At 42.3% G+C, this 17,187-nt stretch overlaps 1 protein-coding gene across 2 annotated transcripts in view; it reads left to right on the top strand.

Moving 5' to 3' along the window:
- Positions 1-17,187, top strand: part of SLC41A2 (solute carrier family 41 member 2) — a 103,950-nt gene that overhangs the window by 39,075 nt on the left and 47,688 nt on the right. For both annotated transcript variants that reach the window (XM_054032993.1, XM_054032985.1), the window contains exons 6-7: positions 2,164-2,310; positions 15,369-15,516. In XM_054032993.1, the coding sequence (XP_053888968.1) occupies positions 2,164-2,310; positions 15,369-15,516 (295 nt within the window). The remainder of the gene's footprint in view (positions 1-2,163; positions 2,311-15,368; positions 15,517-17,187) is intronic.

Below are 17,187 nucleotides of genomic sequence, written 5' to 3' on the forward strand. Positions count from 1 at the left end.
TTATATGTTTGCTGTTGAAGAAAAAAAACAGAATACATAACATTGATGTTTTCGTTAAATAAAACAATTTAAATGTCTGTCTGGTGATGTTCTCCTCCTAATACAGCATGGCAAGAAAATCCTCCAAATATTAATGATTAACTTGTTGAATTGGAGATAGTTCACCTCCCAGTGACTTCATAAATATCTGCTTCAGTTACCTTTGGTAAATGAAATAACCAAATAATCATTCATTTTCTGATATAGCTGTAAAACTAATCTGAAAAGTTTTCAAAATAAATCACTTAAAAAATGTATAGTGTGTACCTTCTAAAAATGAAATCTACATCTATCTCTGAGTTGTGAAGAGTATGTATTAAGGTTATTACAACCAACAAGAATGCACTTTTATGTAGAAATCCATGATTAAATTGAGTCTTCCTGACTAGTGATTTAAATCATGATTTAAATCAAATACACCCTGCTGTGGAAATAGACTTCAAACTATGGAACATATTGTTGAACAATGTCCCATAAGATCATATTTTGGTGGTATCTCTGCCATCCACTCAGTTTCACCTGAAGCAATCATTTGGATTGCCAACCTAGACTTGGACATTTAACACTGCTGGTTTTTAGCCATATGAAATAAGACTTTGCCTATGTGGCCACATAGGGGAGTAAGAGGGTGTTGGAGAGGGCCTTATGCCCTGTGAGGCTGTGCAGGCTGACTCATTGTCCTCGTCTACACTAGGAAAAAAAGCATACTCTTAACTTGAGGCAAATTCCTAGTGAAGACAAGGCAGTTTGTAACTTTCATGTACTAGGCTTCCTCATAGTCTTTAACTTGACTTGTTTACTCACGTGAAAATGTGCAAACTGCCTTGTCTTTACTAGGATTTTACCTCAAGTTAAGAACACACTTCTTTTTTTAGTGAATACACAGCCATGGAGACCAATCATGGAAGCAGGGTGGGATCAGGAGTAGGGATGGGGAACAGACTTATGGCTGTGCATGCCCCCACCCGTGTACTGGCTGGACATGAGTGGGAAGTTTGCTATGTCAGATAGTGGGATGACATAGCATATTCCCTCCTAAATTTCCAACTCCTTCAGGAGCTCAGGAAGTACTGTGACTCACACTGTCCCTTAAACAGGGCTCAGAAAAACCTCCTAATCTACAATAAATAGTATATACAAATAAGGTGAAGGTGGAGAAGAAATTAATTTCAAAAATATGTAAATAATGTTAAAAATAAAAGAATAAACACATCTGAATTCTCTTCAGAGCTTCTCTTCTCTCTTAGGAAAATTCTCTTCAGTACCAAATAATATTGCTAATGTAACACTGTGATTAACATTAACATTCTTGACAGCGATTTGAATACTATCGGGAAATTACTCTTAAAAATAATTTCAGTGTTGCTGTTTTTAGAAAGCATACTAACTATTGACCTCTGTGTAAAATGTTCTTTTGATTGACTGTGCATCTAATAGTGAATTTTTTTTTTTAAATGACACAGTTTAGTGACTTGTGGCCAAGTTTCTGGTAGGACATCCTGAAAAAAATGTGTGCCTCTGATAATAGCTAATGCATATTTATTGAGTGATGAAATCTTTGACTGTTCATTCAGCTAGACCAGGGGTCGGCAACCTTCGGCACGCGGCCCATCAGGGTAATCTGCTGGCAGGCCGCGAGACATTTTGTTTACGGTGACCGTCCGCAGGCACGGCCCCCTGCAGCTCCCAGTGGCCGCGGTTCGCTGTTCCCAGACAATGGGAGCTGCGGGAAGCAACATGGGCTGCAGGGACTTGCTGGCAACCACTTCCCACAGCTCCCTTTGGCCAGGAACGGCGAACCGCAGCCACTGGGAGCTGCGGGGTGCCATGCCTGCGGACGATCAATGTAAACAAAATGTCTTGCGGCCCACCAGCAAATTACCCTGATTGGCTGCATGTCAAAGTTTGCTGATCCCTGCGCTATACCTAATTAAATAACCCTATTTGAAAAAAAGAAGAAATAAATTTTGTTGAGTCAGGTGGGAGGAAGCATGATCTTAGGACAGAGGCACAAGCTTGTATTTGTCAGGAACTCTGGTTTTGATTTCCAGTTTTTCCATAGATTTCCTGTGGGATTACAATGTAGATAAAGATTGACATGCTTTCTTCTTACCTTCGATCTAGGGATAATAATGGTTGGAGTTATTGTTGGATCAAAGAAGACAGGCATAAATCCTGACAATGTTGCCACACCTATTGCAGCGAGTTTTGGAGACCTTATCACTCTTGCTATACTAGCTTGGATAAGTCAGGGTCTTTATAATTGCCTTGGTAAGTATGTTCCTAACTACATGTGCCTTTGAGAGGTTCTTCTTTTGTTGTTGTTAAACATTTAAATAGATACACATTCTTTTTTACATCAAATGATAGATCTTTGGTTGAAACATTAGGTCACAGCTATTTATTCTTTTTAAGATAAACAGGATCTCAAGCCACTAGCTGCAATAGTAGTTGAAGTCCCTATTTTTCCCCTTCGCCGTATCTGTTACTATACTAATCAGTCCCAGTCAGTCAGCAGATGTACTTGTCACTGGAACTCCTGAACTAGCTCCTCTTCCTGTGAAAAAGAAGCTGGCTTTGTTAAGAGTTTCTGAATGTCCACCTTCAAATCAAATCTTAGCCCTCTCCAGACCATTGTTTGACTTGCAGTGGTATTTGGAGCGGTGCACTCTGGGCAGCTATCCTACAGAGCATTTCTTCCTCTTCTGCCGCTAAGTGTTGTCGGAAGATTGAGGGGGTCACGGAGCATCCTGGGTCCTGTCCCAATGCCCCGTGATGCATTGCTTTGCATCTCAGCAATCCCTGGGCTTCCATCCGCATTTGGCGCCATCTTTCAATGGTTTGTGTACTGCGTGCTCTGCCTTTTTGGTCTGCAGGAATGTATCTGACCACAGTGGAACTCCGCTTTTGGGCTCGGGAAACAAGTACTGAGTTTTGGGATCACATCGTGATGCACATCTGGGATGACAAGCAGTGGCTGCAGAACTTTCGGATGAGGAAAGCCACATTCATGGAACTGTGTGATGAGTTCGTCCCAGCTCTGCGGCGCAAGGACACAAGAATGAGAGCTGCCCTGCTGTTGGAGAAGCACATGGTGATAGCACTGTGGAAGCTGGCTACTCCAGATTGCTACCAATTGCTTGCTAACCAGTTCGGAGTGGGAAAGTCGACCGTTGGACTCATGTTGACAGAAGTGTGCAGGGCTGTTAATCACATCCTGCTCCGAAAGACCGTGACTCTAGGCAACATGTGTGACATTGTGGATGGCTTTGCACAAATGGGCTTCCCTAACTGTGGAGGGGTGATAGATGGCACGCATATTCCAATTCTGGCACTAGATCACCTAGCCACCGAGTACATTAATCGGAAAGGGTATTTCTGTATGGTTCTCCAGGCACTTGTGGATCAGCGTGGGAGTTTCACAGACATTAACACAGGCTGGTCCAGAAAGGTGCATGATGCACACATCTTTCGGAACACAGGCCTGTTCAGGAAGCTGCAAGCAGGGACTTTCTTCCCAGACCAGAAAATCACCATAGGGGAAGTCAAAATGCCCATTGTGATCTTGGGAGACCCTGCTTACCCCTTAATGCCGTGGATTATGAAGCCATACACGGGGCACCCTGACAACAGCAAGGAGTGGTTCAAAAACAGGCTGAGCAAGTGCAGAATGACTGTTGAGTGTGCTTTTGGCCGTTTAAAGGCCTGCAGTCACTGCGTTTATGGGAAACTGGACCTGGATGATGACAGTATTCCTATGCTTATAGCCGCGTGCTGTACGCTCCATCATATTTGTGAAGGGAAGGGTGAAAGCTTCACTCTGGGCTGGACCGCTGAATTCTGGGTCGTGCTTTGTTTGCTGGCGCTGCCCAGAGGAGGCTAGCCAGTCTCACCTGTTGGAGCTTGGCGAAGCGCAAACAGGAGAGTAGGCTCCTGGTAAGTGGATTTGATTTTGGAAATCGCTGAAGAAAGTTGTTGGGTGTAGGAGGATTGCAGAAAGCAGGCTTGTGTCTGTATGATGCACGTACTACCACATGCCTAGTCTGAGCGGCGGAACAGGCTGTTGATTGACTCCCTCAGTTCACAGGAATCTGCCTCAGAGTTCTTCAGGAAACTCTCATGGAGATACTGGGCAATCCACTACTGCAGGTTCTTTGGCAGAGCTGCTTTGTTTCTTGCCCTATTAAGGGCAATGTTCCGGCACCACTCTGCTGTCACGGGGGGGCGGAGACCACCATTGATGCACACAAGCGAACCGCGTAAGGGCCAGTATGAAAGCCGCAGTCTTGGAGAAGACCCTCCTTTGATTCCCTGCTCACCCTCAGCAGCGAGATACCTTCCATAATGAACACAGCCTGTGGAAAATGTGGGCACAGGAATGATTATCAGGCCCCTGCTACAGTGCTGGCTCTCCCCAAAAGCCACGTGCCCGGTGTACAGTAGGGTCAGGGAACACCCATTTCCCCTGTCCCTGCAGCTACTCACCATTTTGGGGGGTTTGTTGGCTCATGTGTGCTTGCCTGGGGTCAGCCAGTTAGTGACAGGTATGTGAATAGTGGCTGTGTTTTAAATCACTGAATCAGTGGTCTGTGTGTTGCAAACAATACTGCTTCTATAAAATGTTGCGTTTTGGCTTCACAGAGTTGACCTTGGGAGCCCAGACTCCCTCTTTGTTATCGCAGAATTAGAAAGCGGCCACAAAGAACTAAGGAGGACTTTCTGCGTGAGGTTATGAGATGCTCCGCGGCAGAAAAACAGGAATTGAAGGAGTGGTGGGACAGCGAGAAGAGGGACTGAAAGGAGAACACGGCATGCCAGAATGAAGCCACGGAGCGGCTCTTAAAAGTTATGGAGCACCAAGCGGACACACTCCAGGCGATACTAGCACTGCAGACCGAGCAGCTCCGTGCCCACCCTCCCTTGCACCCGCTGTTGCAAAACTCTTTCCCATGTGCCTCCCAGACACCGCCAACACACTCTTATCAACCTCCTGGCTCCAGTCTGTACCTGCGGCATTCCACTCTTCTCCCCATCACAGTCCAGCACTGCAGACTCCCAGTACCCACTGCACTCAACACCCATTCCTCTGCAGTTTAGCCCTTCTGAAGTACAGTACCTGTTGCACTGTACTCCAAAGGAGAAGGCTGGATATGATCCCTGGACATACACAAATCCTTAACCATCCTGGGATCCTCTTCCGCCTGGGACCTTCCCTTCCCCCATTCCCCTCAGTGCTGATGTGGTTTTTTTTTGTTTGTCTCTCTCCTCTGGTTGTTGTTTTTTAATAAAAGAATTGTGTTGGTTTGAAAGCAATCTTTATTCTATTAATTGACAGGAAACAGAGCTCTGCAAAGCAACACATAATTATCTTAAACCTTCATAATGCATCGTCTGCACCAATCACAATCACCTCCTAGCACTACAAGCACTGCACTCCTGAGCATAGCAACAAATATTAGTGGCTTTCAGCTTCAAATTGCTGTCTCAAGGCATCCCTGATCCTTATGGCCCCACACTGCGCCCCTCTAATAGCCCTGGTCTCTGGCTGTTCAAATTCAGCTTGTTTGGTTTTTTGTTTTGTTTGTTTTTTGCTTGGGGCAGCAAAAAACATAGAGCCGGCCCTGTCTCCAGGGTAGAAAAGAACTCCTGGCTGCATGTATCTCTGACCTCCAAGTTGTCCTCTGCTTCTGGGTCCCCCTCCACAACCTTGTCCAAGATTTCCTGTTCCTGGCTCAGTCCACTCTCGAGTGGCACGCAAGCCACCCAAGTATCCACAGTGGCCTTCGCAGTGGAAGTGGGGTTGCCACCGAGTATCTCATCCAGCTGTTTGTAGAACCGGTAGCTTGTGGGCGGAGCACCAGGGCAGCGGTTTGCCTCCTGTGCCTTGTGTTAGGCATTCCGCAGCTCTTTCACTTTGACCCTGCAGTGTGTCCCGGTCATGGCCCTTTTCTGTCATGCATTGTGAAATCTGTCCATAGTATCATAATTCCTGTGGCTGGAGCACAGCTGGGACTGGACAGCCTCCTCTGCCCAAATGTTGATGAGGTCCAGCAGCTCGGCATTGCTCCAAGTGGGGGATCACCTGGTGTGTGGAACAGGCATGGCCACCTGGAAAGATGCGCTGAGACCACTGCACGCATCACCAAGCAAACAGGAAGGGGACTTTCAAAATTCCAAAGGAATTTACGGGGTGCGGATGACGGTTGGTCACCTGAGGGCAGGGTAGTAGAGTTCAAACCGATGACCAGGAAGCAAAAACAGGCATTGTGGGACACCTTCCGGAGGCCAATTGCAGTGCTGTAATCTACAGCTGGCACCGCGGCACTGTAGCCCTAGCGCAGAAAGCTGTATGCCTCTCATAAAGGTGTTTTTTTTACAGCGCTGCAACTGTGCAGTTTCTGCGTACTAAGTGGCTTGGCAGTGTGTACACCTCAGGAGTTACAACACAGAAAGCTGGTTTACTGCGCAGAAACTTGCCAGTGTAGACAACTTGCTTTGTGTAGAGAGGTCTGCTTCTGTTTTTTAAATGGTTTGTGGTTTTAGTCATTGTTAAAGTGCCTAGAGTCAAAGCTATATATGTATACACGCAAATCAAAATATCTAGATAAAATAAAGCTAAAAATAACATAACCTGGAAAAATTAATCCATTGAAATAACAACGGACTCTTGCTATTCCCCAAATTGCAACAAAATATTGGGCTTTTAAAGTATAAACATGAGCTAGCTTGTGGGCATCATCAAAGTGCCCTAACTCTTTACTGCTTTTTCCTTTGGGAAGCACCACTGCTCAACAGTAAATAATGTGATTGTTGCTAGCTGCTCCATAGAATGGTGCTACGCTTCCCTTGTTGTCTGTGTTTTGTCTGTCTTCCAAGGATGGAAAATTCTTTTCTGAACCTAAACTTGTTGATTTTATAATAGCCCTGTACATGGCAGCAAGGACTGCTCAACCATAAGACTGACTTTCTAATTCAATCTTAAAAGATGAAAAGTGGAGAACTATCATGAGATTAGACCCACCACATAAATGAGGCCTACAATGAGGCCTACTGACCACTAACCTCAAATGGCAGTGTTTTAACACTGTCAGGTTGTCGGCCAGAGTTGCATTTTGTCTGGCTTCCTGGTGACCTTTTTTTTTCCCCTCAGTCATCTAGGAATTGAGATTGGTAGGCTATGAACATGTGAATCGCATGTCCATCTCTCCCAACTCTGTTTGGTTGTGGACTGGTCATGTTTTTGCCTATTTTTCTACTTTTATGGCAGAACTAGAGTTTTTATGTTTGTGTAGCTCTTGAAACTATTACTGTGGCTTCTAGGACAGGGGTCGGCAACCTTTGGCACACAGCCCATCAGGGTAATCCATGGCGGGCCATGAGACATTTTGTTTATGTTGACCATCTGCAGGCACGGCCCCCCGCAGCTCCCAGTGTCCATGGTTCACTGTTCCCGGCCAATGGGAGCTACAGGAAGCAGCAGCCAGCATGTCCCTGTGGCCCGTGCTGCTTCCCACAGCTCCCATTGGCCAGGAACGGTGAACCGCAGCCACTGAGAGCTGCAGGGAGCCGTGCCTGTGGACAGTCAAGGTAAACAAAATGTCTCGCAGCCCGCCAGCGGATTATCCTGGTGGGCTGCGTGCTGAAGATTGCCGACCCCTGTTCTAGGACCTGGACTGCCTGTTTGAGTGAGAGCAATAGAGTCAACTCGAACTGAAGAAGGCTCAGTGTCATGATGTTCACCAGACTGCAGATTCCTTTTTACAGGTGTGTGCTGATAGCTTAGTCTTAGATTCTAGCTGAAGTGAAGTTCTTGTGGCTTGTGAAGTTCTTCAGATTGTCCTATATGGCTGAGAATATAGCAGAACTCTAAAAAAGAAGAATCTTGGCCAATTTTAACTGTTCTTTCTCTGCTTCTGCAGCCATCCAAATCACTTGCTTACTGACATTGAGGAGCAAGCTATGTACGTAAATGTGTGAAAGGATGCTCTAGAATACTCAAATGGCATTTCAGTCATTTCCATCTCTCTTTCCTTAGGGCCGCTTTAGAGATACTGCCCTTTTCATGGAACATATAATCAATCTGGCTATTCTTGAGATGACTGCATCTACCCTTGGGTTCTTTGTTATTGTCTTTGTGTTCTCCTTTTATAGGGATATAGAGGGGTTTAATTTGCTGGTGAGGAATTCCTGTCTGGTACATCCCTCACATTGTTACTCTGTCTCATATGAGAATATACTGTAAAGCCCTTGGAAGGATTGCTAGAGCTGAATTTCCCAAGAATAGTAATGTCTAGCTTCTTATAGTTTCAGGCTTTCAGATGTTTCTTTTGATAGAACTTTCCTGCAAAGATTAAGTTCTCTACTTTCATGGAACTGAGAGTTAGGAATGTCTTGGTGTTCTTCATTTCCTATGATTTATTTGTCCACTACTAGCCTCCTGCCTTTTCAGAAATCTTATCAAGATCCGAGCAAGAAGAAGTAGGAGTGGTAACTTGGCCCATTGTAAAGAACCTCATACTCATCAAAGGTAGTAATAAAGCAGTGTGAATTCACTTCTCCATCTTCCTCTGAATATACTGTCCTTCCCTACAACCTATTAGGCTGACTGCAGAAATTTACTGAAGCGAGGTTTAAATTCCTGGCCTCCATTAGCATAGGGAGAATTGTCTTAGGAGGAAGAGACTGTGAGGGGAGAAAGAACTAGTGGTGATTGCATACCTTTCTGCGGAAAGGAGTGGTCCCACTTTTGATTGATCGTCCTTTCGCTCTTTGATAGGAGGGACTAAACATATGTTGTCTTTCTCAGGGTGCTGGAGCAAGTGCCACCATGTTTTGGTCACACAATGCTATTGTGAAGCATGATGAGAATGATGATACAATGCAGAACAAATATAGAGTTGGGTGAAGTCTTTTTACTTGGAATCCTTCATGGAAACATAATAATAAGGGTGGGGTTTTTTGTGTTTGTGTTTTCTGAGAATTAATAAAGTGAAAAATCTACATGCTTTCAAGGTTTCAAATGAGTTTATCAGAGATAGACCCATCAAGACAATATATTTCAATATAAATCCTCTCATATTGGATTTTATATAATAAAAAAGTTATGTCTTCAGCTAACTAAGGGGAAATATGCCCGCGTGTCTAGACTGATATACTTTAAGTGAGATAATTATCAGATACTAAAATTTCTCATCAGATGCTTAAGCTTGTTAAAGCATTTAATCAGCTTTGGGCTAGCCTTCAGTACCCTGCCACCTTAAATGCTTAGAACCTCTAAGCCTGCTAAGGCTTTGTCTACACTAGACAAATGAGTGGTGTTATAGAACACATGAACTAATATTTTAATTGTTCATATGATCAGTTAAAGGTAGTTAAATAGTGATGAAGCTCTGTATTCTGATGAAGAAGATGTACTACTTCACTTCTACTGACTACCAACAGGTTAGATTAGCTGCCTTGATCAAGTGTAACTTATTTCACATGAGTAGTAGCACTGCCTTTTGGAACACTAGAGGGCTCTATAGGATCATAATTGGGAATACAGTCTGTACTCTTTGACTACAAAATTTTTAGTATGCAAATGGTTTGAAATTCTAACACCTAATTTATTAAAGTGAAAAGTGTATCTGTGTTGTTGAAGCTTTGATAAATTCATTTTTCAGGATTTGGAAACTCAGTTTATAATCTTCAGAAAATACGGATTTTCCTCACAGAACTTTGTTAATTCCAAAAAAAATACATGTACACTTCCTGGTGCTATTGTGAACTTCAAAAACACTGGCTTTTCTCTTGTTAAAGATAAAAAATTCAATAATATCTCTTAACCTTCTGATATCTATATTAAGAAGACAAATTACATTGGCCCCTATTATCCTATGAAGATTTTTAACTGTACTGAGAAGTATAGTATGTCCAATTATATTTGTCCAATAAAGGTTGCATTTTTTTGAGTGGCATTAGATTTATTTTTCAAGTCACTGTAGATGTGCTGAACACTGGATAAATGTGAAGTGTATGTTTCTTGTAACCAAAGGCTGATTGAGATCACAGTTTTCGTGAGGTGGATGAATGAATGCATAGAATAAATGAGGGTTCATATGAAACTTCTTTGGGATCCTTGTACACCCTTCTTTAGCTAAGACTCATTTCACCATGTAATCTAAGTACTAGACAACAATTTTCTTTAGTTACTGTGTGTTTCTTTTTCTTCTTTCTCTCTGGTGGTGGTACTTTTTTCTTCTTCTTTTCCCTTCCCCATTGTGGATTGGCCATGCAGGGAAGATGGCACTACTATAAAAGGGCCTCATAGAAGAAGTGGGTCTTGAATTCAGTCCTGAACAAGGTCAGACTCTGTCTGAACTCTTCTAGTAAACTGTAGCATAGCTAGAGTCTCTCAAAGCTCAGAATATTCTGCTCTCTGTTTCCAAAAGTCTGAATCTGGACCTGAATGGCTGCACTTTCATTGTTAGAGCATCATAGACATTCATTCATAATCCATCATGACAGTCTCTGAGATACCTTGTCTAGCCTATTAAATGCCTTATGTATTTGGACTTCTTATTAAATAGATAGGTAGCCAGTGGAATTTAGAGTATTGGTAGTGGGCAGCCACTTGCTTTAATTTTTGGACGGTCTTTGCCTTTAAGCCCACGTAGGTGAGTTGTAGTAGTCTAGTCTAGAGCTTGAAAACTGACTAATATGAAGCTAAGACTGCCTTATCATTTGCCCTTCCTATATTGCTAAGATGGTCATGGCCTCCTGATGTTTAGTTGTGACCCCTGCCCTAAAGAGAAGCTAATGAACTAATGCAGCTGTGAAGCAGAAATTAAAAGTTTTAGGCTCTGACTATGCTAGACTTAATTTTCTTAGGAACTGATTGTATTGTCTTCTCATTGGAAGTTCCTTCCTTAGATGGAATCCTAGTAATTAGTTTATCTACACTGTTCTGTTTATGCCAGGCTATTTGTTTCATATTTTCCCCCACTCTTCGAGGAATTGAAATGTGTGTGAATACTAAAAAGTGGGGAGTAAGGGTAGGGTTTAAAAAGCACTGGCCTAATTCTATTTCCTATTTCACTGTTGACTTCAGTGGGAAGAAAGTTAGGCCAGTTTTGAGCACCCTTCTGAAGTTTCATAATGCTTTTTGATTAATTGGATATAAACTTTATATGACAGCCTGTGTTGATTTGTATAGTTGTATATCTGTTCCATACAGTTGTTGTTAACTTCAAAATTTACTCAGTTCAGCCTGTGAAAGCATTGATCGCCAGTTGTGGGTTAGTTTGGCTTCTTGAGATTTGTGAGGCAGCCCCTGCAGCTGGCTATTTACACAGCATTTTTGAAATATTACTGTCGTCTTGTATTGCAGAGGGAATCTATATTTGTTTGAACTGTAGTTCATTAATCATTTTCTACAATAGCTCAGGCTCTAACTCTAGAGTTTTTCTTTGTGTTGTCATCATAGATAGCGCTGTGGTAGTGTTAAATATTTGTATGTAATTCTAATGTACTATTTTGAAGTATTAGTATTTTATTTGAAAAGAAAACATTTGATCATTCTTATTTAGTATTCTTTATGTCATTTTCCTAGTTCATTTTAAGGGTTATTTCACCTGTGAGGAACCTCTCTTTCCTCTGCACCTTTCAAAAGAAAGGATCTATACCAGATACTTTACTTTGAGTGCGGAACTGGGGAGGTAACTACAAACAAACAAACAATTTCTTTATCCACTTTCCCTTGAGAACTGCTTAAATATGTCTCTTCCTTTCCAAATGAACATGTTCCAACAGGTTCGTATATTTGTTTATTGGGTTACAATGATTGCTTTATTTTATTATAATAAATAAGTGGCTTCATTTTAGAGTTTTAGTTGCCTTTAGAGTGTGTGTGTGTTGTTTTTGTTTTCAAATTACATGTTGTCCAAGGCTGTGGGCTAAATGTTTTTGTGATACAAGCAAGAGGCTTTCATGATTCATTAGGGTATCTTTTCTCTCTGCTAAACGTTGTTGTCCTTTTTGTTACTGTTAGTGTTTTATTATACAGTGAATCCTTATTAGCCTGTGGACTTTATCTTCTACACAAAATGGGCACCCACTCGGCATCCCTTAGCAAAGAGTTTAACCAGCAGAATATCTTAGAAATAAGTGACTTCATTAGGACTTCATTATTCTTACAAAATATGCTATAGTACAGAAATTCCCTTGACTGTGTCCCACAAACCACTACTTGGGTGGAGGGAGGGTGTCTGCAGAGAGAAACAGAACAGATGGAAGGGGCAATGGAATGAAGAGCAAAATTAGACAGTGTGATTAACTTTTCAAAAAGGACAAAACATTTAGTGCACTAAAGACTTTCAAAAATACATACATTACTTTTCCATGTAAGCAATTTCTGTAGTAGTCACAGGAATTTTATGTGATTGCAAGTGTGGAGGGAGAGAATCCTAATGTGACATACAGATGAGGAGGTGATTCACAAAAAATGTATTTTACGGTGTGATCCACATGATGAAAAAGTTGAAGAATCTCTGCAATAGTACATTTCTCTTTATGAAGTATTATTAAAACTAAGCTACAGTGGTTTAAAAAAAAAAAGGGACCCAATACTGTTTGATTTGTGATTCATTATCTTTCCTTTTTATTTTTTAGTGGTAATTGTTCTCTTACAGTTTCACAAAATTAAGTATTTGGAGCATGTAGCAAAGAGCCGGCTCACTGGCGCGGCGCCTCCTGCTGGTCAGTCCAGCAATTAGCTCATCCAGCTCAGGAGCGCCCTCCTCTGGCCAGTTTCTTGCCCTCAGTTACCTGCCCTGTTGTCTCCAACACCTCTGACCCCATGTTCCTCCCGGACCCCGGTGCCCCTTATCTTGGGTTGCTGCCCCACAGCAGTGCCCCCACACTCTGGGTCTCCCCAGGGGAACTCCAACTCCCCTATACTCACCTTGCCTCAGTCACTACTGCCAGTCATCATCTAGCCCCTTCTCTAGGGGCAAACTGCAGTCTGAAATGGCCACTCATCACTGGCAAAGGGGTTGGACCTGCTGCCTTTTCTTGGCCTGGCTGCCTCCCTGCAGCCCTAGTACCTCCTCAAGCCTTTGCTGCAAGGCCTCAGCCTGAGAGGTCGCCAGGCCAGAGCTCCCCAGCTCAGCCTGCCCTTTCCCAGTACTGCTCTGTCCAAGGTACCCCTGTCTGTAGCAGGCAGCTAAGTCCTTCTTGCTCCACTGCTGGAGCAAGAACTCACTTCCTTCTCCCTAGGAGCCCTTCTTATGCTGGCTCAGATGGGCCCTGATTGTCTGCCTCAAGCCCACTCCTGATTGATTGGCTCCCTGGGGCAGCCCTTTCCCCAGGCTGTTTTTAACCACTTCCAAGCTGGAGCGGGGTGACTGCCCCGCTACAGAGCAGATCTCCCAAAGAACTTTTGAAAATAAATTCTATTGAGAAACAATAGAACTATTCAAACACAGTTTTCTTAGTTTTAAAATATTGCTTCAGTAAATGAGTTATCATTTGACTTCTGCAGACTCGTCCATGAAACTGACAACTAGACAGCAATTGACACACAAAAAACCCCAAAGGCTGGCAAAATTGCAGCCTGTCTCTAACTGGAGAACACATTTATTTAAAAATGTCTCTGGTCTGGGATATTTCTTGCATAATGTTGTTTAATTTTTCACTATGTCTGATGATCTTCATTATTTGATATTGATGAATCATTATGGGGTTTTTGTTGGCTGTTGTTTTGAGATGATGGAATGTCAAACTTTCTTTAGTTTTTTGTCCCTAACTCTTTTGTGACAACTCTTTTTTTCCACCTTTGCAATTACTTATTATCTGTTGTGCTGCTATGTTGGTATTTGCTCCACAAAGTTTTTCCTTGATCCTATGTTATGACCTGAATGCTTAGAGATGTCTAAACTACCAAAAAAAAAAAAAAAAGACCCACCATAGCTGCCAGCTTAGGGTCCAGGTCAACTGACTGAGGCTTGCACTGTGGCGCTTTTTCTCTCACATCCTGAAACACTCCCATGGCAGCAGCATTTTTGAAACTCTTTCAGAACAGATTTTTTTCTAAATGCCACCAAAGTAGTATTTGCTTGACTTGAAAGGCTCTGCAATAAGAATCTTGATGTTCAGGGATTTGATGTCACACTGATAAGTTATGGTGCTTGGGTGAAGTCATACCTATAAACTGATAATCTTCTATTTTGCAATGTTTTACATGCAGTTACATTAAAAAAATTTGCACATTCATTCAAAACTTGTTAGGGATAATTTTTTTGCCCAAATTCTGTACATGTGGGCAAAATACGGCCAGTTGTTTAATACTAAATAACAGTGCTATATTTTTCATAAGATTAAGCATATGCAAAATAGTATTGGGGCATTACTGTGTAATTTACATTTATTTGCCATTAAGTGACTTATACCATTATTTATGTTGTTGCTGCATTAGGAAATATAGCATCAATGGGACAACTCATGTGGGGAAGGACTGCAGGACTGAGTCCTAAACTCATTTATGGAGAAAAACTGTACTCTTTCTATGCAGACAGACTACAGTTTGTATAAGCAATTCTGCTTTATAAATATATTACCTTACTGTGGAGTCCTTGTTCTCTGCTGTTTTTCCTATGAATTATGATGCAATTTTGATGAAATTGCTGCTGTTGTATTTTTAAGCATTACACTGTGCAAGCTGGTTATATGTATTTTTAAAATGAGCTACTCAAAGTAAAAACAAAAGTAGGCATTTTGGTATTCTGCTCAGAATTGTCCTAGATATTTAAAACCTAGCATGATTGATTTATATGCATAATATTAAGCACGATGATTTAATCAGTTAAGGCTTGCTATTTCTGTAGAGCGTACTTTGCAATCTATTGTTGGGGGAGGAGGAAGACTGGGTTCTTGTTTGTTTGTTTCAGTTGAATTAATAAATGAAAACTTGATTTCTACTTCTTTACAAAAATTGAGATATGCATCACAAAGTTTGTTCTATTTTCCAGGTCTTCTTTATCTTCTCTAACATAGATACACAGTGCAGTGTTTACACTTAAAAAAAAAACAAAAAACAAAAAACCCTCCCAAAACAAATCACTACACTGCACACATGATTTGTCCCCTGGGCAAAGGATGAAAGAAGAAATGTATGTGATATTAATCATGTCACTTAATGCTCTACTGGAAGACACTTGGATACTATGGTGATATGGACAGTATAAAAATGGATAATATGTAGAACAGAATTCCATGTTAAAGTTTAAATTCCTTAGGGGAAAATTTGAAGGAACCCCAAAAAGGCTAAATCAATGTTTGTTTTTTTATTTTAGAGACATATTACTATATATCTCCTTTAGTTGGTGCCTTTTTCTTGGCTCTGACTCCTATGTGGATTGTAATAGCTGCCAAACATCCAGCTACAAGAACTGTTCTCTATTCAGGGTGGGAGCCTGTTATAACTGCTATGCTTATAAGCAGGTAAGTAATTTTTTTAAATTGTTTCACTGTGCTCCCCTGTCTGAATCTACCTGTTGTCCCTGTCTTATTAACCCCCCCAAACTTCATTAATGCAGAGTTAAAATTGTTCAGTGATGCCTTATGCCCTTCCAGAATGTGGAGAGTGGCTAAACTTAAATCTCTGGAAACCAGGATATACTGTACAGAGTTGAGATACACCTTACCCCTGCAATGTATGCAACCTTAGCTCTGACCTCCTAGAGCTGGCAGTAGCCTCTGAGAATGCTCAGTAAGGGGGAGGGATAGCACAGTGGTTGAGCATTGGCCTGCTAAACCCAGGGTTGTGAGTTCAATCCTGAGGGGGCCATTTTGGTGTCTGGGGCAAAAATCTGTCTGGGGATTGGTCTTGATTTGAGCAGGGGGTTGGACTAGATGACCTCCTGAGGTCCCTTCCAACCCTGATATTCTATGATTAACAAACTACTAAAGGAAACGGTGGCTTTTTCCATCTCTCTAAATCTTTAAATCAAGATTGAATGCCTTTCCGAAAGGTTTGCTTTAGTCAAATACAAGTTGTTAGGCTCAAAACTTGAAATTCTATGGACTAGATAATCTAATGGTCTCTTGTGGCCTTAAAATCTATGAAGCCACAATTAGTAGAGAAGAGGAAGGACTAAGGGAATTGTGCCCATTGTTATGTCGTGTTCCACAGATTTGGATTCCAACAGTTATTTGCATGCATGCCCTTACATTCACTGTGTTAGATGTAGCTGTGTTGAATGGTAGAAGGATTAGTTGGAGTGGCTTGCAGATCTGTGACTGTGCTGTGAACAAAGGTGCATACAGTATGTACCTTGAGAGGTGACATATGCCTCATTTCAGCACTGAATTTTGTGGGTTTTGTCAGTAGCAGTCTTCTTGCCATGGGAATTGTCAGCAGTTTGGTGGCATACATCAGTGGTCCTCAACCTGTTTCATTTGTGGACCCCTAAAAAATTTTGAGTGGAGGTGTGGACTCCTTTGGAAATCTTAGACATAGTCTGAGGACCCCCAAGGGTCTGCGGACTACAGGCTGAGAACCACTGGTATGCATGACAGTAGTCTCCAAGGCTTAGTGAAGGGTAAGTAAAGACAATGTCTCAGAAGGATTCCCCTGGACAAGGGTGAAGAGGTGGTAATGTTCAGCAAGACTGGGGTTGTTGGTGTGTTTTAGGCTCTCGGGTATGTCTGTACTGTGGTTGAAGGTGTGATTGCATCTTGGGTAGGCCTAGCCAAGGTGAGCTGCTAGCAGGGGTATAGGGCTGTTTAGCTGATGGGTAAAATTGAAGCGCCAGGTCTTCTTTTACCTTGGGATAGTTCTACATGTTAGTTACCTCATGGTAAAAAAACTCATCTTTATTAGCAGTGAAGACAAAGCCTGAGCTACACAGAACAAAAAGAAATGGCAGGAGAGAGGAGGAGCAGCAGCAAAGCGGGGAAGGAGACTCCTTTTCAAGCCTGAGCTGTGGGATTATGGTTGTGGGAATGGCAACGGAGAAGGAGCTCAGTTGCCTGTGATGAAATGGGTACAAGTTCCCTCCTCAGGTCCTCCTACTTGTTGCTCTGGCCCTTTTGAACTCCAGCAATTATGGGCTGGATGTTTATGAAGAGGGAATTGAGGGCTGGAGGAAAGACTGGCCTGTGGGCCAAATG

Source organism: Malaclemys terrapin, chromosome 1 (genome assembly GCF_027887155.1).
Source record: "Malaclemys terrapin pileata isolate rMalTer1 chromosome 1, rMalTer1.hap1, whole genome shotgun sequence".
NCBI classification, from domain to species: domain Eukaryota; kingdom Metazoa; phylum Chordata; order Testudines; family Emydidae; genus Malaclemys; species Malaclemys terrapin.